Source organism: Leucoraja erinacea, chromosome 4 (assembly GCF_028641065.1).
Source record: "Leucoraja erinacea ecotype New England chromosome 4, Leri_hhj_1, whole genome shotgun sequence".
Classification (NCBI taxonomy): Eukaryota; Metazoa; Chordata; class Chondrichthyes; order Rajiformes; family Rajidae; genus Leucoraja; species Leucoraja erinaceus.
The window spans coordinates 63,138,348-63,157,584 of record NC_073380.1 but is presented as its reverse complement, the minus strand read 5'-3'; the positions used below and the strand labels follow the sequence as shown (position 1 = coordinate 63,157,584).

General features: G+C 43.5%; 1 protein-coding gene across 1 annotated transcript in view; it reads left to right on the top strand.

Annotated features, from left to right (window-relative positions):
• Nucleotides 1–19,237, top strand: part of ncoa2 (nuclear receptor coactivator 2) — a 301,026-nt gene that overhangs the window by 186,268 nt on the left and 95,521 nt on the right. Inside the window, 2 exon segments of the mRNA XM_055634454.1 lie at nucleotides 3,621–3,728; nucleotides 10,963–11,135. Coding sequence (XP_055490429.1) covers nucleotides 3,640–3,728; nucleotides 10,963–11,135 — 262 coding nt within the window. The 5' untranslated portion in view covers nucleotides 3,621–3,639.

Here is a 19,237-nt window from a genome sequence, read left to right as displayed (position 1 = left end):
GATGGATTCAACAGTGGCTGAATGGGAGATGCCAGAGAGTAATGGTGGATGGTTGTTTGTCAGGTTGGAGGCCAGTGACTAGTGGGGTGCCACAGGGATCTGTGTTGGGTCCACTGTTGTTTGTCATGTACATCAATGATCTGGATGATGGTGTGGTAAATTGGATTAGTAAGTATGCAGATGATACTAAGATAGGTGGGGTTGTGGATAATGAAGTTGATTTTCAAAGTCTACAGAGAGATTTATGCCAGTTTGAAGAGTTTAATGCTGATAAGTGTGAGGTGCTACATCTTGGCAGGACAAATCAAAATAGGACGTACATGGTAAATGGTAGGGAATTGAAGAATGCAGGTGAACAGAGGGACCTGGGAATAACTGTGCACAGTTCCCTGAAAGTGGAATCTCATGTAGATAGGGTGGTAAAGAAAGCTTTTGGTGTGCTGGCCTTTATAAATCAGAGCATTGAGTATAGAAGTTGGGATGTAATGTTAAAATTGTACAAGGCATTGGTGAGGCCAATTCTGGAGTATGGTGTACAATTTTGGTCGCCTAATTATAGGAAGGATGTCAACAAAATAGAGAGAGTACAGAGGAGATTTACTAGAATGTTGCCTGGGTTTCAGCAACTAAGTTACAGAGAAAGGTTGAACAAGTTAGGGCTTTATTCTTTGGAGCGCAGAAGATTAAGGGTGGACTTGATAGAGGTCTTTAAAATTATGAGAGGGATAGACAGAGTTGACGTGGATAAGCTTTTCCCACTGAGAGTAGGGAAGATTCAAACAAGGGGACATGACTTGAGAATTAAGGGACTGAAGTTTAGGGGTAACATGAGGGGGAACTTCTTTACTCAGAGAGTGGTGGCTGTGTGGAATGAGCTTCCAGTGAAGGTGGTGGATGCAGGTTCGTTTTTATCATTTAAAAATAAATTGGATAGTTATATGGACGGGAAAGGAATGGAGGGTTATGGTCTGAGCGCAGGTATATGGGACTAGGAGAGAATACGTGTTTGGCACGGACTAGAAGGGTCGAGATGGCCTGTTTCCCTGCTGTAATTGTTATATGGTTATATGGAGGAGATCTTGTCAACGAATATTCTGGACCCGCTGAAATTACAGAAAATCTCATATTGGATTAACTAAGAAGGAAAAAATGTAGTTATAACTACATATCTGCAGAATGAATGATATATCATTTAAGTGCAATTGTTCAGTTGTGGGGAGATACCTGTATATTGAAGATGCATTTTGCCACTAATATGTCAATTTACCTTCAATGTAGAAGAGCTTATTTAAAACTTCTTATGTAGACCATTTAAAGAATTTTCATTCTATCCTCTATTGGACCTAAGACACTAGCAGGGCTGCCAACTCTCAGGCAGAGACTGAGAGAGAGGGGAGGAAGAGAGTGAAAGGCAGATGGAGCAGAGACTGAGAGAGACAGGGAGAGAGAGAGAAGGGGCAGAGAGAGAGAGAGAGAGACAGGGAGAGAGAGAGAGATAGGGGCAGAGAGATGGGGAGAGAGAGGAACGATGGCACGTTAAAACGTACAGCCGCCCCATTCTGACAGCCGCTGAACCCCGCACCGTACCATTACACCCTTCTTCACGGCGGCCCAGTGATGTCTCGGCTCTGACAGTTCAAGTGATCTGATCGGTAACTACACTAAGAGCAGCCCCGGGTCGACGCGCTCCCCGACTCGAATCTGAGGTTAAAATCTCGTGATGGGTCATGTGTCTCTCTCCCCATCTCTCTCGCTCTCTCTTCTCTCTCTCTGCCCCTTCTCTCTCTCTCTCTCTCTCTCCCTCTGGACCATATATTGGACACTCCTGCCGTACAGAAACAAAAACTAAATGTACAGAAGAACACAAATTGCTGACTTTATTATTGTGGTAATTTTAGATCTATTAAAAAAAAAGTCTATTCACTTTCTAATGTACCAACAACCCTAGTGTCTGAATGAGCGTTGATAGGGGAACAAAAAATAACATTTTCAGGACAAAATAATGTCGACAGAAAACAATAATATTTCCTCACCTTTCTTTGATGTTGGGGAACCTGAAGAAAGACAGGTTGAGTTGTCAACATCAGCGTTTAGAGCAATTTATACTGAACTGTAGATGTGGACGCCATGACAGTATGTGGGCAGCCCTATAAAATGGGGTCGGCCATCACACACGTCATACTACGCAGTTTTTCGAGGAGTGGTCTATCTTGCTCCTCTATAATCTTTGGTCAGGACCAAAGACTGACTTATGAGGAGAGATTAGGTCAATTAGGATTGTTGTCACTAATGTGTAGAAGAATGGAAGGGAGTTTTAGAAACCCATAAAACTTTAAATGTCTGGACAGTCTAGATGCAGGAAACATTTTCCAAATGGTCAGGTGAGTCCAGAACCAGAAAATCGAACATGCCGTTCAGGACCAGAATCGGGATAAATTATTTCACCAGAGGGTGGTGAACCTGTGGATTTCATTACCACAAGGTAGTTTAAAATTAGGTTTATTGTAGGATCAGGTGGAAATATTTCTTAATGCCACAGGGATCAGAGGATGCGGGGACAAGGTGCTATTTGGCCACCATCTTCTTGAATGACGGATCAGGCCTAAAACACTGAGTGGCCGCATTTCAACCTCTTCCTTTCTTTGTTCTGTGAAATTGAATAGTTTGGCGTGGCATTGAGATAGGCTAAAATCCATAGACCAATGTACACACACACACACACACACACACGCACACGCACACGCACACGCACACACAAGCACATGTGCTTATGCTCATTTGTGTGCTATGAATGTAAATGTAACTAATAAATATAAAGTGTAATATATAATCCAGTGGTTGATGTTGTCCTGAATGTTGGAACCGTATTTGTATCTCCTTTTGAATACTAGCAGGGGCGGAAATCGCGGGGGGGCCAGACATGTCTCCCCTCTATTTTGAGAGGTGGATAACATCCTTCCCCCAAGTTTTTGTAATCCAGATTTTGAAACCCGGTGAAATCTCCGCTTTCTGTGAGACAGTGGGGGTGGGACTGCTGATTGGACGAGAGAGACGTCGGTCAACAGGCAATGGGGGCGGGATATGATGATTCAGCGCGATCATTGGAGGAGGGAGGAGGGGGGGGGGGACTGAGGATAGAGCGCAGTGATTGAAGGAGAGAGATGTGCCAAAACACTCTCGGCACAGACCTGCGCCTCATCCGCAGCCAGGATCGATCCCGGGTCTCCGGCGCTGTCCCGTCCCCAGTCAAATGCCCCCCCCCAAGGGTGGCCAGAGAGGTCGGGAATCAGACGGGAGCTGTTCCCCCAGGCTTGCAGCTAGCGCGGAGAAGCAAGGCTGTAGTCCTGTCAGTCCAGGCAGGTCTGTAGGTTAACCCGGCGAGACAAGCAGAGTTGAGCTGCATTTAGCTCTGGATTGAACCTCTGAAGCCTCGTGCGTGTGTGAGTGTGCGCATGTGCACGCGGCCGCCAAAAAATTCTGTCCCCCTGTCCCCCGGTCCCCTCCATATTTGGATAGCGATTTCCGTGCCTGAATATTAGGGCAAGTGATTTATGAAATCTTGCATGAATGCCATCATGGCACAGCAGAGAAATTGTAACTAAAACTTATTTTATCTTCAGCTGCTTATATGTCCACAAGATGAGTGGAATGGGTGAAAATTCCTCCGACCTTGCCAGATTAGACGCGAGAAAACGCAAGGAATCACCGTGTGACCACCCACGACCAAGGTAAGAGAAAAGTTAAGGAAAGTTAGCAATATGTTCAATGACTTAACATATTTTTAAGGTAAATTGCATTAATTATCCAATTAATTTACAGCTTTATCTTGATTAAAATGTGCTTTTTTCCCCCCAATATTTTCATCACTAAAATATTTTGTTATTTATCATCCTTTTAATACATTTCAATTCTTCAATATTAGTTTTGAGAATAGGGTCTTGAATAGGATCTTTAGTTCACAATAGCACCATTTGATTTTTTTTGCTTACATTTTTATGACCTTCTAAGTTGGTCTTTGGATATTTTTTTATTTGCCAGACTCCCAAATTCTCAATGGACAATAGACCTGCATTTGAATACTTTTTTTCATTCCTTCAAGACCTAAATCCAAGTGCACAATTCTGAAATTGGCTAACTTAGTAACCTGTAAGGTTCCTGTACCATCTGGCTCAGTTACTTAATCAGCACATGCAATTAGCATGTACTTTTGCTAACTTCTGGGACAGGGAGGGGAGGGGAGGGGGGGAGAACACTTTGAACTGGCACTTTACCAAGGAAAAAAGAAAAAGAGGTAAAAGAGAAATAATAAAATAAAAAGTGAAAGTGTAAAAAAGGAAATTGAACCTTTTTGTTGTGATTCAAAGAACAATACCATCCACATGTATGTGGTCTCAAATAAGGTGAGAAATAGTGTCAGGACACAGAGCAAGGTGGGGATAGGTAGCAAGATAAATTAACTTATTGAATTCATATTGCCAATAAAAATAATTTGAAAGAACAAATTCACCCTGAGGGAAATAATGGGGTAGTCATTAAAGAGGTGCCAACAAATGGTGCATGATTGAACATAAAATATTTCAGGTTGTTTGGAATGTGGAGAGAAATTGGTGAATCAGAAGGAGTATCAGCATTAATAAAAGATGATAAAAGTGGAAAGAAATGACATCAGTTAGGATGAGTAATCGGTAAAGAGGATGCTAAACTCCAGGAAGTGCCATGTATCATCCTCCAAACTGTGCTGACTTCATCTGGGCAAACCTACATAGAAACATAGAAATTAGGTGCAGGAGTAGGCCATTTGGCCCTTCGAGCCTGCACCGCCATTCAATATGATCATGGCTGATCATCCAACTCAGTATCCCGTACCTGCTTTCTCTCCATACCCTCTGATCCCCTTAGCCACAAGGGCCACATCTTAAATTTAGCCAATGAACTGGCCTCAACTACCCTCTGTGGCAGAGAGTTCCAGAGATTCACCACTCTCTGTGTGAAAAAAGTTCTTCTCATCTCGGTTTTAAAGGATTTCCCCCTTATCCTTAAGCTGTGACCCCCTTGTCCTGGACTTCCCCAACATCGGGAACAATCTTCCTGCAGCTAGCCTGTCCAACCCCTTAAGAATTTTGTAAGTTTCTATAAGATCCCCTCTCAATCTCCTAAACTCTAGAGAGTATAAACCAAGTCTATCCAGTCTTTCTTCATCATAAGACAGTCCTGACATCCCAGGAATCAGTCTGGTGAACCGTCTCTGCACTCCCTCTATGGCAATAATGTCCTTCCTCAGATTTGGAGACCAAAACTGTACGCAATACTCCAGGTGTGGTCTCACCAAGACCCTGTACAACTGCAGTAGAACCTCCCTGCTCCTATACTCAAATTATTTGAAAGCCAACATACCATTCGCTTTCTTTACTGCCTGCTGCACCTGCATGCCTACCTTCAATGACTGGTGTACCATGACACCCAGGTCTCGCTGCATCTCCCCCTTTCCCAATCGGCCACCATTTAGATAATAGTCTGCTTTCCCGTTTTTGCCACCAAAATGGATAACCTCACATTTATCCACATGTAGCAAGGAAGCATATAGTGGAAGCAATGTGGTTGCAACGGAAGATTTTCAATTTCATGTGGGCTTGACAAAATAGAATAGTTCCAGCAGGAAAGCTGAAACATTTATAGAGGACCTACAAGAGATGAGGCTATTTAGATTTGACGAGTAACAAACACAAAATAATTAACCGTCTAATAGTAATAAAATAAACTACAATTGATAATTCTAATATTGATTGAACCTGATATTAGATTTTTAAAGGCAGGAGCAAGAATAGTTAACTTTGAAACGTTGAGTAGATTAAGCATTTATAATTGTCCTGTTTATCTGTGAATAAATGGCTTTTAAAGAAATGTTTGCCAGTGTTTAAATGTGTCGCCAAAAGATAAAAGTTGCTTGTGTGCAATTAAGCAACTATTGATAGGAAACTAGTGGGAGTTATGGGTTTGTCTATAAGAATAGGGCGTCAAGTAGTATATATCATATCATATCTATATATTAAAACTGTGTGTGTGTGTCTATGTCTATGTGTTATTGTTTCAGATTAGATTTGTGGCCTTTGATACCTTGGTCCGCCAAAACCACATGCAGAAACTCCGAGATTTTTTTCCATTTCGCTAGCGATTTCACTTTTACATTTGCTAATCCACTCCTCATTACATTTGGACATTTTTATGTACACATTTTTAAATAAAATCCTTCCCCTCCCCCCCCCCCCCCCACTCATTTTAAAATCTATACGGGACTCACGAGCTGCTGACGTCACTATGCCACATGCCGACCAATCCAGGCCCACATGCCTCCAGGCCCCACCCGCCCACCACTGTGGATTAAAGGCGCAAAGAGATCGAGAAACTTCTTCAGAACAAACATTCTACAGCTCCGTTCCGCTGTAGCTTCTTTGTTCTACACATCTCAGGGCAGCAAGTCCTCACACGCTGAACCTTAGCATCACTATTGGCGCAGCTCGTGAAGCCTTGTGCACTCATTCCAGCTGTGGGTTTACAGAGTCAGAAGCTGCTTCTCTCTCTCTCTTCATTTGGCAGCCCGCCTGCCCGTGTGTGTGTGACTGTTTGTGGGGCAGGCACGCACTCTCCATTCAAGCAGACGCTCTCATCTGTTTGTCTGGGCGGGTGCTTAGTGTGTGTGACGACGCACACTCCTCTCCCCCAACAGCTTTGGTGCATGAGACGCATGGAGCATCTTCTCTTTCTTCCCCTCCACTCTCTCTCCACCTCTCCCCTCCCCCTCTTCCTCCCCTCTCCCTCTCCCGTGTACCCCTCTTCTCCCCCACCCCTCTCCTCTCACATCACCATCTTCCCCTCTCATCTACCCTCTCCTTCCCCCACCCCTCTCTAGCCCCCTCACCCACTCTCCCCCTTCCCCACCCCTACCCCTGTCTCCCTCCTCTCCCCCCATTCTCATCCTGGGGAGTGTGGGTCCCTCTCTCTCCCTTCACCCCTTTTCTTCCCCCCCCCCCCCCATATCTCCCCCTAAATCCCCCCCCCCTCACTCACCCATCCATCCTCTCCTCCTCCCCTCCACCCCCCTCTCCCTCTGTCTCTGCCCCTATCTCTGTCTTTCCCCATTCTCTCTCTGCCCTCACTCTCTAACCCCCCCCCCCCCTCTAGACGCGCCTGCGAGTTAGGGGCTATGCGTCAGTGGATAGGGCGGTTAAGGGGTAAAAGGAGCAAATTAATAATATTAATAAGGGAGTAGATATCAAGGGGGGTAGTTAGCGTGTGTGTGAGATGGTAGTTAGTGTGTGTGATGCCACATGCTGCCCCCCCCCCCCCCCCCCCCCCGCAACCGCACGTTGGGGGAACACTTGGTCTTATACATTTAAAACTGTATGTCTGTGGGTGTATGTCAGATTCCATTTTCAGATTAGATTTTTGGCCTTTGATTCCTTGGTCCGCCAAAACCACACGCAAAAAGAGATTTTTTCCATTTCGGTAGAAATTTCACACATTCGCAAATCCACTGTTTTTATGGAAGTAAGTCAAACAGCTCTCACCCTAGAATGTTGGTGAACGTGTGATGTCAAATGCCCAATGCTCACAGATGTCATATGTGTGGGAATAGAGAAAGAGGATTGGGGGTGATAGGCAATGAGGAAATGAGGATAGATGGACTGCCCCCCCCCCCCTCATCACTCTTTCCCCTCTCTCCCCTCCCCCCCTCCCCTCCCCCTCCCTCCACACTCTCTCCCCTCCCCCCTCCCTCCCCTAAATCCCTCCCCTCTCTCCTCCCCCACACCCTTCCCTCTTTCCCCCGCCCCTTTCCCTACCACTCTGTTCCTCTTCCACCACTCTCCCCACCCCTCTCTCCCCACTTCCACTTCTCTCCCCCTTCCCCCACCCCTCTCTCTCCCCCCCCCCCTTCCTTCCCCCTACCCTTCTGTCCCTCTTCCACCACTCCCCCCTACCCCCTTTCCCTCCCCCACTCTTCCACCTCTTGCCCACCCCTCTCTCAGCACCCTCTCTCCCCCCCCTCCCTCCCTCCCCCCCCCCCCCCCCACCCCGTCTTCTGTCTCCCTCTCCTCACCCCTCTTCCCCTCCCACCCTCTCTCCCCCCCTCCCCAACCCCTCTTCTCTTGTTCTCTACATACCCCTCTCCCCGTCACTCTCCACTTCCCCCTCCCCCACCTCTCTCCTCTCCCCTTCCCCTCATCCCCTCTCTCCACCTATGTCCCCGCCCCTCTAACATCCCACCCCCTACCCCTCTCCCCCCTTTCTTGCCCTCCCCACTCTCCTCCCCCTCCCCATCCCCCTCTCACTCCCCCCCTTCCCCGCCCCACCCCTTCCCCGCCCCACCCCCTTCCCTCCTTCCCTCCCCAAACCCTCCCCTTTCCTCCTCCCTCACCTCTCCCCCACCCTCCCCTCTCTCCCCACCCCGTCTCTCCCTCTTCCCCCCCCCCCCCCCCTTGCATGTGTGTTTGGGGGTGGTTAGTGTGAGTGTGACTCCGCAGCCCCCCCCCTCCCCCTGCAAACGCGTGTTGGGGAAACAGACCGTGTGTGTGTGTGTGTAATTTTGCATGTGAAACGTTTTTTCTCGAAAGCCAGGCGCAAAAACGCGGAGATTTTTACAATTTCGGTAGGGATTTAACTTACGATTTCATAAATGCACTCCTCTCTAGATTTGGTCTATTATTTCACCAGATTTTGAATAAAATTGTTCACAAAACATCAAAAAAATTTACTATCAAACTGCTGCATGAGTCAGTGCCACTAAATGCATTTCGTTGTCTCTGTACTGTACACTGACAATGACAATTAAAATTGAATCTGAATCTGAATCACCTCACAATGTCCAATCACAATGGATCTCATTTACATATATGACATCACAATTGGACAGGTGTGGGAGATTGGAACCTTCACGTGGACCCACTGTGAGTGTGAGGGTGTGAGTCACGTTGCAGCGGCACCTACAGCCTGTCTGTCTTTTTTATTTTTTGGTTAGTTAAATGTAGTGGTTCTTAATACTGTTTTTAACTGTGTATATGTGGGGGGCGGGGGAAACTTTAAAAAATCTCTTCCCTGTATGGGGGACCCGACCTTTTCCCTGTTGGGTCTCCGTTGTCGTTGGTGCCTAGCACCGTGGAACGACCTCCGAACGGAACGAACGGAACGACCTGGGGGCTCCAGTCGTGGAGCCTGCGGACTTACCATCGTCGGGCTGCCCGGCCTTGGAGCGTGGGGAGTGGTGGTGGCTCGCTGCTGTGGCCCGACCCCGGAGCTCGGCGGTTCCAGCTGCAGACCGGTGGACTGGGACATCGGGAGCTCACGGGTCCGGGTGGCCGCTTTTCGGATCTCCCGAACGCAACTTCTCCAGCCCATGTCGCGAGGTTGGAACGGTCCGGAGCGGGGCCGTACATCGCCCGGCGCGGCCTTAAATGGACGTGGGACTTACCATCACCCGCCTGGGGCTTCGACATCGGGAGAGAAATGGTGCAGGGGAGAGAAAGGACTTTGCCTTCCATCACAGTGAGGAGGAGATTCACTGTGATGGATGTTTGTGTAAATTGAATTGTTTGTATGTATTGTAGGAATTGTCTTTGTTTGTATGGCTGTGGAAACATAGTTTCGTTTGAGCCTCACTGAGGTTCAAATGACATTTAATAAATATTGTATTGTATTGTAAAATCAAAACTGCTGCATGAGTCACAGCGCCATCTCACAGATCTCTCCCCCTCCCTTTCGCAATCCCTTTGCACCTGGCCCAACTGGCCCCGCCCCCCCCCAGCATGCCTGGTGGCCCCGCCCGGCCCCACCCGCCGACCTCACAATGCCTTTGCGCCTGGCCCAACTGGCCCCGTCCGGCCCTTCCCCCAGCCTGCCTGGTGCCCCAGCCCCCCCTGCCGGCCAGGTTGCAGATTCCATTGGTTTCAATTGAATTTAATTTAATTATTTGTCAATTAACATCACTAAGGAGGGGGGAGGGGGGGTGGTTAGTGTGTGTGTGACGCGGCAGGCTGCTCCCCTGAATTCCATAGAGTTGCTGACAGCTTTCATGCATGAGACGCGCACGCTTCATTTCCTGAACATTCTGAACGCGTGACGCACGGTTGCATTTCGCCCTCTCTCTCTCCCCCCATCTCTCTCTCTCTCTCCCCATCTCTCTCTCTCCCCATCTGGGTGGGTGACGCCGCATTCACCCCCCCCTCTCCCGCAAACACACTTTGGGGGAACAGACCCAACGGGTCTGCACTTGGTCTAGTACACAATGCCTCAAGGATTCATGAAATTATACATGCAAAAGATAATGAAACTAACAGTAAATGTTCTTTTAAGGAACTTGAGAACAGGATTGTGGCAATGAGAAATATTGGTGCATTAAGTTCAATAATATAATTAATTCTTTGAACAGATTTTTCTGTTTTCTACCCTGATGCTGTTTTGCATGGTTTGGTGTTAGAGTGTGTTTGAAAAGGTTCCTCATTGAAGTTACCAAGTCTTGTTAGCCGTGTAATTAAAGTACTCTTAACTATTAATAACCATTTTCCAACTAAGGTAGTTCGAGGGGTTCTAGGAATCATAACCTTTCCTCCTGGAGGCCAAATTTAATTTTTTGATATTTAAACTGTTGATTATTTTCAATGCCGAATTCCTCAATTCATGAAGAAAGACAATCCTGAGATTGCTGTTTCAGATTTTTAGGGGGAAAAAATTGTTTCTACCATTCTGAAAATCGTGATTAGTGGAAAGCAAGATATATTTTATTGTTATTTCAACTTTACCTTAGCTGCACTATTAGTTCGCTCTGATAAGATGTGGTTATTTTTTTGTCAAATCTTGTATAATTGGATGGAGTTACACAAAGACGATCAATTTTAACTCCCTGCATTTCACAAGGTGAAGTAGCCTTCATTGTGTTTGGCATCTAATACTGCTGCTTTTGTATTTTAACAGCCCCAAACGTAACACTGAGAAACGTCATCGAGAGCAAGAAAATAAGTACATTGAAGAACTTGCTGAACTGATATTTGCTAATTTTAATGACATTGACAACTTCAACGTTAAGCCAGACAAATGTGCAATCCTAAAAGAAACTGTGAAAAGAATCCGGCATATAAAAGAGCAGGGTAAGTTAACTAATGACACAGAATTTGCCTGTTTTTAAAAGGATTAATGTTAGATGTGTTTGGGACATAGTTCCACATTAAAATGCAATGGTCCAAATGAAGTTGTTGCACTTCCCAATTTCAGACGCCTTATTTCCTGTTCACATCCTCCATTTTGATGTTTGCAGCTTATCAGTGGTACACATGAATTCTAGGTCTGGTTATTATGATTTTGAAAAATTGGAAATCGAGTGAGTACATGCAAGGGCAAATCCATGTCAGCAATATAGAAAAACTGAAAATTCATGTTAAGACTGATAATTTAACTGTCTCTTGGAAAAAGAAAACTATACACTATCATTTTCATGATGGCTTGGAATAATCCTAATAGTAAAAAAAACATTTCTTATTTATTGTCTTGTTCCTTTCAAGAGTTTGAGAACTCACTTTCCTTGAGTGGTGTTGCTTGGAATCCCACACGGGTGACCCCTTATTAGTCATTGTCTTTAATTGGAACCTAATCAAACCGTGTAATTTGCTTTCAGCTGCAGCTGTAGAAGTTCCTCTTCCATTCTGTTAGGGCAGATTTCACTTTTCATAAGAAATAAATTCATATGGAAAATGTTGTTTAATTTTAAATGTCTTGCAACTTATTCCAGTTGCACAGGTTAGAAATGGTGGTTGGCTGTGGGCTTGTTTGAAATTGCACTAGAGTGAAACATCTGTCGTATTTTGATTACAATTTGAGAAATCTAGAGTTATGGGCGAAGTTGTAGTTTGGAGAAAATTAAATCTGCCATCCTCACCTGAAGATATGATGGATTGCCAATAGAGAACACAAAACATTTAAAAGGAAGCAGACATTAGCAGAATTGCAAAGTTGAAATAACAACAGAAAATGCAAGAAAAACTCAGCAAATCAGACACATTCTGTGGAATGAGAAACTTAACATTTCAGGATTGGAACAGGACTGGGTTCTGATTAAGGGTCTTGCAACTGAAATATTAACACTCACTTTCCATAGATGCTGCCTGATCACCTGAATTTTTCCAGTATTTTCTGCTTTTATTTCAGATTTGCAGTGTCTGCAGTTTGCTGATATTCATTGTTGTAAAGGAACTGACAATGCAAACTAAGTTCTGGATTAACAATCTGGCAATTGCGATTTTGAATTCACGTATTTTATTTTGTATTATACTAGGTCAATTAAAAATGAAATGCTTGTCTCAGTGACATTAACTATGGATTGGAATAAAATCACATCTATTGTATAAGCGTACGTCATTTAAGGAAATCTGCCATTCTCATCCGACAGATAAGGCCTCTGGTGACTCCAGAGCCATCAATGTGTTAAATACTTTTAAACTCTTAAATGCTTCGTCAGTTTGGGGACAATTCAAGATGGACAAAAAACATTGCATTATCGGTTATGTCCAAGTCCTGTAAATTGATAAATAAAAACCAACCTTGCTTGGAAATAAAAGACTGAGGGAGATGGAGAGTTCCTCTATTGTGAAAATTTGTAAAAGATTAACTAAATCTAAAAAAATGATTGAAGGGAGATGCTCAGAATTGTGAAGAATTTGGGGGTTTATTAGAGGCCTCTGTGTGTTGTGGAGGAGATTGACCGACGAGCAAGACTCCCAGTCATGACAATAATCTAGAAAACCACAGAGAGCTTGCAAAGCTGTTGGGGGTGTGAAGTTAAGGAATTATTATTATTATTTTCACCTTGCAACTGTCTGGGTTTTAAGAGAGATGTTGAAGTGCCTGAATATATGAACAACCTTCAAGACTTGGATTCAAAGAGTGTTAAGACAGTGCTTTGTCACAAAATAAGGAAATGGGCTTGTCAGAAGTGGCTGAGTGGTGAAATGGTGCTTGTTCCTCTTGCATCAGAGCCGGACCAAAAAGAAAGGAAGTCGCCAAAGATCTTTGGGAGGAGCGGGGGTGGAGTGGTGAGGGCCATGGTGGGAACAAACCCGTCAATTCATGACTGTTAGAAATAAGACAAATGCAAAAGTGACATCAAAGAGCTAAAGTAAAGGTGAGACTTTTATTAATCAGTTAAAAAATAAAGCATGATTGAAATCAACAAAAGATGTCATAAACTTTCGTGTCATTTTTGAAGTTGGTGAGTAAAATTGCAAGGACATCCACTATCAACGTTTTAAGTTTGTGAAATCTTTTGTTGATTTTGATTCTGCTTTATTTTGTAATGAATGATGTTGATGAGAGTGATGTTGATGAGAGTCAGTTAACATTTATTTATTCTCCTCCCTAGTTAACATTTTACAGAAACGGATGTATCATGCTCAAATGGAAGTATCAATGGTTGCTACATTATTTAATAGAGAATTGTTGCACAAGTATCAATAGAAGTGTTAGCTGGTGATTTTCCGAAGGAACTCTCTGGAGAAGCCGCCTTCTGACAGCCGATGCTCTTACGAGACAATGATATCTGATTAGAGCAGGGAGGTTACAAGTTTTATTTTCCAAGAGTAGTTCTCGTCTAAATTTAATAATATTTATGGGTGCTTGTTTATGCGTATGGGTGTCCATCAATTGGGTATTTGTAACAAAGACATGGCCTGTAAACTGCAGTAAGTATGGGTCAAGCTTCCTCAAATGCTCTTATAACCATATAACCATATAACAATTACAGCACGGAAACAGGCCATCTCGGCCCTACAAGTCCGTGCCGAACAACTTTTTTTCCCCTTAGTCCAACCTGCCTGCACTCATACCATAACCCTCCATTCCCTTCTCATCCATATGCCTATCCAATTTATTTTTAAATTATACCAATGAACCTGCCTCCACCACTTCCACTGGAAGCTCATTCCACACCGCTACCACTCTCTGAGTAAAGAAGTTCCCCCTCATGTTACTCCTAAACTTCTGTCCCTTAATTCTGAAGTCATGTCCTCTTGTTTGAATCTTCCCTATTCTCAAAGGGAAAAGCTTGTCCACATCAACTCTGTCTATCCCTCTCATCATTTTAAAGACCTCTATCGTCCCCCCTTAACCTTCTGCGCTCCAGAGAATAAAGACCTAACTTATTCAACCTATCTCTGTAACTTAGTTGTTGAAACCCAGGCAACATTCTAGTAAATCTCCTCTGTACTCTCTCTATTTTGTTGACATCCTTCCTATAATTGGGCGACCAAAATTCTACACCATACTCCAGATTTGGTCTCTTCATGGGAATCAATCTGGGAAATCTGCACGCCACTGATCTCAAAGCCACTCCATCCCTCCTTGAGAACAGACTTGTTGTGGAATCATCCTTTACAATCAGCATTTGTCTTGCAATTTCTGCAGCTGATCATAGGCAAACAACAGTAGATTTGGAAAAATCTGCAAGATTGCAGACATTTTGTTAACTTTTAATGATGGTTATGATATAGTTTGACAAGATTTAGAGAATATACTGCTACGGTAGCTAACAATTCTGCCACTGTATGTGGCCAGAATCAAATGACTGGTGTCATATGTTGTGGTGGGAGGTGGCTGCAGAATTAAGATTGAAGACATTTTGAAGTTTTAGTTTTGAGATTCAGGGAGCCTGAGGAAAGCAGTGAACGCTGAAGTGATAAGAAAACTCGACTGCATAAGACGGTGATAGAGTTCTGTGCCAAGTATAATCTTTATAGGAAAAAGTTTGGGAGACCAGCAGAAAGTGCATTAGAGAAGGCCATATTTAGATTCACAAAGCCATGACTAAGTTTTTAACAATAATGTGTGCAGCTAACAATGTTGCAGAGATGCATGCAAGTGGTTTTATGATGTGACACTCTGTGTTTAATTCTGAGGGAAGGGAATAGCATGCTGTTTTTCATAAATAATAATTGAAATTGTTTTGGTTTTCTCAAGTTGATGCAAGTTCCAATTCACCAGCGACTTAGTCTGGGAAAAATCTAACAAGATGGCAAACAGATAAATGGACATAAATCTTGTGTTTGCAAATTAGGTGATGGGTGGAATATGTGAATCTAAATGAAAGAAAGGTTGAATAAAAATACAATACAATACCGTTTATTGTCATTTGAACCTCAAATGAGGTTCAAACAAAATTTGGTTTCTGAAGCCACACAACAAGAAGAAACAATTTTATAAGACACACAACCAACTCATTTCACACAAACATCCATTACAGTGAATCTCCTCCTCACTGTGATGGAAGGCAAAGTCTTGTCTCTCCCCTGCTCCCCTGATGACAAGAGATGAAACTGTAAACCGCTGTAAACTGGAAAAGAAGCCATCGCAAGGACAGTTCTCCTCAACAGATCTCGCAGGACAATGAAGTTGTTGACGGCTTCACAGTATGATTGTGAAAAGTAAGGGAGGATACTGCAATAGATTGCAAGAAAAATATAGAGTATTATGAATAGGACAATCCGCTAACGTGCAGAACAGAAAAAAATAAAAAAGATGATTTTATGGGAAGTTGAGTATCGTAGTTTGGGTTGTTTGGTGGAAATAGGGTATTTGATAGGAGATAGAAGTTCAAAGGGACCGTGATCACCAGTGCAAAATGTCAGGCTATTGGGGGATCTTGTAGGAGACTATGGGGTGAAGCTATAGGATAGATTAACAGATAACATTGCTGCTGGTTTTGTATTTTATGGACATGAGGATCAAGTAAGAATTGTGAGGAGACACTTAGACTTTGGAAAGATGGGAAAGGAAGCTTATTTGGGTGAGGCAAGTGAAGATGAGGAGAGGAATAGGAATTTAAGTCTGCTGACTTTTATAAGGGAGAGCAACTCATCTTTAACCTCCTGTTGCCATTTACTTGGTGTGGGTAGGTGGTCTGTGCTCCGAGTCCCATTTCTTTTGTATGTCTCTCGTGAATGTTGGCCCTTGATGAGGACTTAGAGAGAGATATTAATGATTATTGACAACAGTCAAAACCGTTGGGCCTGTGCAATATTTGCTTTAGTGAAGTTGGAGTGGAAGGAGATGTGAAGAAAACAGTTTGAGTTTAGTTTATTGTCATGTGCATATTGTCAGGTATAGTGAAAAGCTTTTGTTGCATGATAACCAGTCAACAGAAAGACAATACATGATTACAATCGATCCATCCACAGTGGAACACAAATGATCTCTTTAAATAATGCGTGGCTAACATCAAGAAATTTTGAAGGGGAAAAAAGTAAATTTTTTAGCTTGAGGAGTCAAGCACATAAACCTAGATGTATTAAAGGTAATACTTGGGAAATGTTTGGTCAGAACTGGTGTGAACAGACGTTGATGTGCATGTGAATATTACATGCAGGCTTCACTAAGTTGGAAACTGTTAGTGAGCTTTTATTAGGCCCATATTGATGGCATGGTCACATAATCTTGTATATGTCCCTGGTGAATGTCAGCACTTAATAAAAGACCATAGTCCTCCTTATGTAGAAACTAAGAACTGCAGATGCTGGTTAATACATAAAAGGACTGAAGAAAGGTCGACCCAAAACGTCAACCATTCCTTCCTCTCCAGAGATGCTGCCTGTCCCACTGAATTACTCCAGTTTTTTGTGTCTATCTTCTGTTTAAACCAGCATCTGCAGTTCCTTCTTCCACAAAGGACACAAAATGCTGGAGTACTGAAGCTTAGCAGCTCAGCCACCAACCGTGAAGAGTAAATTACATTTCAGGTAGAGATCCTTCTTCAGACTTCCTATGTTAGTGTTGAGTAAAAATTGTGAAAGAAGACCGAGACAAACTGGAAATTTGTTCTGAAATTCGGATTGGAAAAGAAAGGAAGTTGAAAAGATTGTATCGGAATAAACTAAATAGGATCATTGGGAGGAGAATATGGAGGAGATGCAGTAAATGGTGGTGGGACATCACAGTGGGTACTTAATATTAACGTAGCTATGGTCATATTTAGGGGATGTTCGAGTGGTGGTCGACAGAGAACTTGAGCAAAAGATGAGAATTACATTTAGCCAGAGGCTGATTGCAATAAAAATTGAGAGTTGTGAATTTTGGATATTTCAGAGGTTCTCTGAAAAACATCCTGGGGAACAATTTGTTCTTTGATACAATATTTGGTTGTCCATGTGTGATTTGAAGCCTGGAATATTTTTAAACTGTTCAGTTGCAAGCCCTGCTTCTTGGTTGACGCTCATGTTCTGGAAGTAGTCAGAGGTTATCTAAAATCTCTCATAAAATGATGATGCAGGGGTCTTGGGTAGTAATAGAAGGTTAATTCCGAGCAATCACCAGACAATGATTTTTAGGTGTTAGTTCATTGACAGAATGCACTTTTTTGTTCAGATGTTTTTGGCTTTTGATCTGATATTTCTAGATTAAAATCTGATATGCTCAAATGTCAATAACCTAGCCCAACTGATTTGCTCTTCGATGCCATTAATGTGCAAGGCTTTTAAAATTACATCCTTATTTACCTTAAAATGCCAGATAAATGTTTTCAGCGCTTTGTCCTTGTTTGCTCTCTTGTTTTGCTCATTGATTTGAAAGAAGCTGGAACAGTTGGATTGTTCAACTAACAATTCGAATATGGTTAATTTCTGAATATGTACTTTTTCATACATTTCTAGTATTCTGTACACAAGGAGTTTGGTAGCTTCCTGAAATATCACCTTGGAGACTGTTTCTGGGAAACGTATCCACTACCTGTGAGATTTTGGGAACGTGGTGGTCTTTCTCCAACAGGAGAGATGCACAATTGATCTCAACCTGAATACAGAAACAACCACCAAGGTGGGGAAAGAAGCAGAAGGCAAACCACTAATTCCATCCTCCTCATTGATATCAGTGGTTGAACCAGATCCCTTTCTGTCCCAAATGACCAGGGCAGAGCTCATGATATCACATTCTTCATCGTAACAACCATCTGGTATCCACCGTCTAGAACATTTACTTGTTTCTACCCCTTCACCAGCTACCCTCATGCTCAAATTCCCATTCCTGCCTTTGTCACCTCTGAACAAGCATTTGCATGTGACTGTGCTTAGTCTTCCATCCATTACCATTGACAGATGTAAGTACATCTAACACTGCCAGATATCCTCTGACCTATATCCAGTCTGTGCAGAGTTTGTCCGTTCTCCTAGTGGCCATCTCTCTGTGGGTTTTCTCTGGGTGCTCCGGTTTCCTCCCACATTCCAAAGACATGCAAGTTTGTACGTCAATTGGCTTCTGTAAATAGCTCCCAGTGTATAGGATGTGAAAGTGGGATAACACAGAACTAATGTACGGATGATCAATGGTCAGTATGGACTCGGTGCGGCAAAGGGTCTGTTTCCACGTTGTATCTCTAAACTACTTCCACATCATTCCTTTGCTGGTTGGCATTGGTTCCCAGTGCTGATTTAAAATTAGCCTTCCATATTTCAGTCCTATCATGGCCCTTTTCTTTAATCTTCACCAGGCTTACCTGATAACTTCCAGCTCTCTCTGACAGAGCAAAAATCAAATTAATCTTATTAATTCACAGTGTAAACTTTATGAGCCAGTCCCACTTGTGCGACTTTTTAGGCGACTGCAGGAGACTCTGCGGTCGCCACATGTTCGCAGGTGGTTGCCGGGTAGTCGTCTTCATGGTTGTGAGGAGTTCCCGCATTCTGGGAACTATTCGCGGCCTCATTATGGTCGTTGTGAATTTTTTAACGTGTTGAAAAATTAGCAGCGACCAAAATGAAGCCACCATGGAGGGTAGCGAGATTTCTCGTGCCATAGGTGGGTCGCCAGGAGGCCAAAGGTTGTCGTAGGTTGTAGCTGGTGTTGACCGATGAATTTCATTGGCGCATTCGGGGAAAAAAACGTAAGCAGTAGTTTTCAGTACCAAGGATAACCGAGCAGTAATGTTAATGTCCGCCAAGCTACACAGCCGTGTATCTCTGGCTTCTTAAAAGTTGTATCTCTGGCTTCTTAAAAGTTGACCACTCCTTTCTCCCGCTTCTCCCCCTGCTCCCCCCTTTCCTTTGACTTTGCACTGTGTGAATTTCATTCAGGCAGTGCTACCCCCGCTTGCACTGTCCCCCGCCTGCATAACTTGACAGTAGCCTGAAATATCGCCTAAGTGGGACAGGCCCATAAGGATGACCATGAACAATAGAGAAAAGCATGAAATTATATATCGATGCTAACATAGAAATAT